This window comes from Dipodomys merriami, unplaced genomic scaffold (assembly GCF_024711535.1).
Source record: "Dipodomys merriami isolate MVZ:Mamm:240054 unplaced genomic scaffold, mDipMer1.0.p SCAF_40, whole genome shotgun sequence".
In the NCBI taxonomy this organism is placed as follows: domain Eukaryota; kingdom Metazoa; phylum Chordata; class Mammalia; order Rodentia; family Heteromyidae; genus Dipodomys; species Dipodomys merriami.
Genome location: NW_027205604.1, coordinates 8,587,848 through 8,591,245, shown reverse-complemented (window position 1 = coordinate 8,591,245; position 3,398 = coordinate 8,587,848). Strand labels below are relative to the sequence as shown.

The window sequence follows — 3,398 nt, the reverse complement described above, 5'->3', positions numbered from 1 at the left end:
TTTCGCTCAGGGTTGGTGTTCTACCATTTGAGCCACAGCAAATGCTGGCTTTTTATTGGATAGTTGGAGATCAGTGTCCATGGACTTTCATGATAGGGCTGGCTTTGAACCCAGATCCTAGATCTCAGCCTCCTTGAATAGCTATGATTACAGGCGTGAGCCACCAGCGCTGCGTTATTGATGGTTGTAATGTCAACTAACTGAAAACTCAAAATGAAAAACCACCTAAACTGTAACATTCTTAAATGAACTTGTACATGATGACTTTCTAAGCATTTGTACGAAGTTCAGCCTTTCCACGTTGGGTACCCAAGGCGATCAGTGGCCTGGGGTGCAGTTTTCAACAAGGGGAACCGGCTGAGACTTCCGGGTCCCAAGACCTGATCCTGTGTGTCACCCCGCTCACCCCGCTCCCGGGCTCTGGGTCCCCCGTCCCTCCCCCGTCCCCGGCTCCTGGGCCCCCGCGGTCCCGTCCCCCGCCACGCCCAGGTCCCGCCCCCGTCCCCCGCGCTCCGGGCCCCGCCGTCCCGTTCCCGCCCCGCCGCTCGGGCGAGGCACCTGATGGACAGCGCGCCCCGCCGGTCCTGCGCCTGGTCGCCCACGCACAGATCCTGCGCGCCCTCCGCCCCCTTCGGGCCCTTGGCGCGGCCGACTATGTTCGGGTAGAGGAACTGCGGCTCCCGGCTCCCCGCCAGGCCCGCCTTGATCGTCCCCGAGCCGTTGTCGATCACCACCGGGAGCTGGTAGCCGCTCATGCCGCTGCCCCCGCCGCGCACAGCCGCCCGGCTGCCCCTCTTCTGGGCTGTGCCGGGCCCGGGGCCTGGAACGCCGCGTCACAAAGGAGCCTATGGGGCGGGAGCCGGGCTGGAGGGGACCCCGGGGAGATGGGGGATGAGGATGGGGGGGTCCCCAGACAGTGGCCATAGTCTTCTCCAGCGATCACAGGGCGCGGGGGGGGGGAGCTGCGCCATCCGCGCGCTCCGCGCCCCCCCCCCCGGACCCCAATAGCGGGAAAGGCTGATTCCCCTCCACGCGCGTCTGCCCCTTCCCAACGCCGCCGCCGGAGTCGAGAGCGAACCGGGGTACGTTTCCGGGCCCGCGGGAAACCGGGGGAGCGCGCCCGAGAGGAAAACCAGCCGTGCCTTCTGAAGTGCTCCGCTCCTAACTCGAGAACGGAGGCAGTGCCAGGTGCAGACGAGTTCAGAGACGTCCATGATCCTGCCTGTGTGCCGAGCGATGCCTTGGATTTCCTCTGGCGAGACTTATTCTGTATTCTAGATAACATACACAGCGAGAACGTGCAAATGTAGTTCTGTACATAAATATTCAGTTAAAATGTCAGCCTCAGGATTGTATTTTTCCTGATCCGTAGGAGTTGATCTTCACCTGCCAACTTTTTTTTTCTTAAGCGTAAGGATGTGTCTGCCTCTTTTTAGGAAAAGTAATAGTCATACGAAGTTTAGATCCAGAAAACAAAAACGCTCCCCGTGTGTGAAAAAGAGCATCTTCGGAATCTGAGGTTGCTTGCCGAGGGGGCGTGCGCGCGTCCCTCCCCCGGAGGCTGCGCCCTGGGCTTTGCTTCTATGTATGTGTGTATGCACGCATGCATGTATGTATGTGTTTTTTCCCGGCTAATAAGAGGGGGTTGGGTACTGGTCGCCAGCGCTAGGACCTGGGCCTCCGCCCTCTCTTGCAGAAGAAACCGGGTAACTCGCCCCGGGCTTTTGTGCGGGACCCGGGGGGAAGGAAGTGTAATCAAGCGCTTCTCTGGGGGCCTGGGGGCAGGGGGAGGAGCACCTTCAAAGGAGCACGACCAGGGATTACCTGGTTTCTACAGACGCGGCGACTGCACCTTTCAGAAAGCCGTACCCAAATTCAAGCTTTTGAGGTCGTTTTAACACACCGTTTAAACCGTGGTCTTCTGGATTCCGCATCACCACCATCCCATAGAAAAACCAGTTCAGTTAAGTTTGCCTTTCGGCAAAGTGCACGATATGACAGATATCAACGAGTTCCAGAACACCCAGAGACAGCTCCGTTTCCGTAGTGTAGTGGTTATCACGTTCGCCTAACACGCGAAAGGTCCCCGGTTCGAAACCGGGCGGAAACAGCTGGTGTCCTCCTTTTTCTCACTTGATTTTATTATTGGGTACTTGGCTTATTTTCAAATGACGTGATCTTGACAATTTGTGAAATGTGAACGTTTAGGCTGCATGTTAGATTTTGTGTTTACCAGACGTGCGGTCTGAAGGACTGCCCATCAGAAACACCCCAGATTAAAAAAAAAAAACTGAATTAGATTTGCAACTAGGGTAATATTGCGAAACGTGTAGTCTAGAAGAGGTCAAACAGCATTACATTTGTCTGCTTTGCCACCTCCTAAGTATTCTGTCAGGTAGTTTTCCCCTCGAGATGAACTTTTCCCTTGAACCTCGGGCACAAAGTTGTATTCTTACTGTATATGTTAAATTCACAAATATTTCTGAATATATCATCAAAAAAAGCAAGGCGATTTTATACTGAAGAAATTGAGAACCGGCCTCACAATTTTCCTTGTGAACACAACGGGTGTGGTTTCACTTACAAATATGACTCAAACAGAAATGGGTATATCGACAGCAAAGATTCTGGTAGGGAAAATCTTAGAACAAAGGACTAATTCAGGTTGAGAATATTCATTAAAACGAAGGCATGAGTAAATTCCTTATGGCAAAAGCACATTTTTTCTTTATTAGTCATTAGTTATTCAGCCGGAGGTTTCATTGTGACACTTCCATACATGCAATGTACCCTGCAGAAACTCTTCCAACCCTCCCTTAACCATTTCCTTGCCCTTCTTGAAACAATTTCAACAAGTTTCAGCGTTTTATTGTCACAAAGAAAGTATTTTAACCAGATTCACCCTCAACGTTGGGCCCTTCAACTCCCCAATAGAGGCTGTTTTATTTTGCCAGTTTTTGCATATATGAATTATACAAAGAAGCTTCACCATGGCAAATCACGGTGCGCATATGATCAAATTACCTACTGTGGTCTTTCCCTGTTCCCAGTACCCTTCCATGAGCTTTCTTATGCTCTTTTTATACAGACACCAAGTATTATTTTTTTTTTTATAGTATTTGTCCTCTGCCATTCACTTTCACTTACAAACTTGCTTCTGAGATCTGAAGATCTCAGCCTCCCGAGTAGTTAGGACTGCAGGCGCGAACCACCAGCGCTCGGCACAGCGAAACTTTTAAGAAGTGGTGGTTTTCTGAGATTTAGAATTTCCACCGCCACTCAAGGAGAAAGCTGCCTGAACTTATCAACAAGATATTGTTCCCAACAACTTCTGTGTACACTAACCTTCCGTCTACAAAACCCTCCAGTGGATGCAGATAATCGAATTAAGTGATCTG

The 3,398-nt window shown here is 51.5% G+C and overlaps 1 protein-coding gene and 1 non-coding gene across 2 annotated transcripts in view; one reads left to right on the top strand and one right to left on the bottom strand.

Annotated features, from left to right (window-relative positions):
* The window catches only part of Actrt3 (actin related protein T3), a 2,022-nt gene extending 1,219 nt beyond the window's left edge, over window positions 1-803 (bottom strand). The window contains exon 1 of the mRNA XM_069991925.1: window positions 559-803. Coding sequence (XP_069848026.1) covers window positions 559-755 — 197 coding nt within the window. The 5' untranslated portion in view covers window positions 756-803. The remainder of the gene's footprint in view (window positions 1-558) is intronic.
* Window positions 804-2,037: 1,234 nt separating this feature from the next.
* On the top strand, window positions 2,038-2,110 carry Trnav-aac (transfer RNA valine (anticodon AAC)). Its single transcript has one exon. It is a non-coding gene; the product is annotated as a tRNA-Val (tRNA).
* Window positions 2,111-3,398: the final 1,288 nt, after the last annotated feature.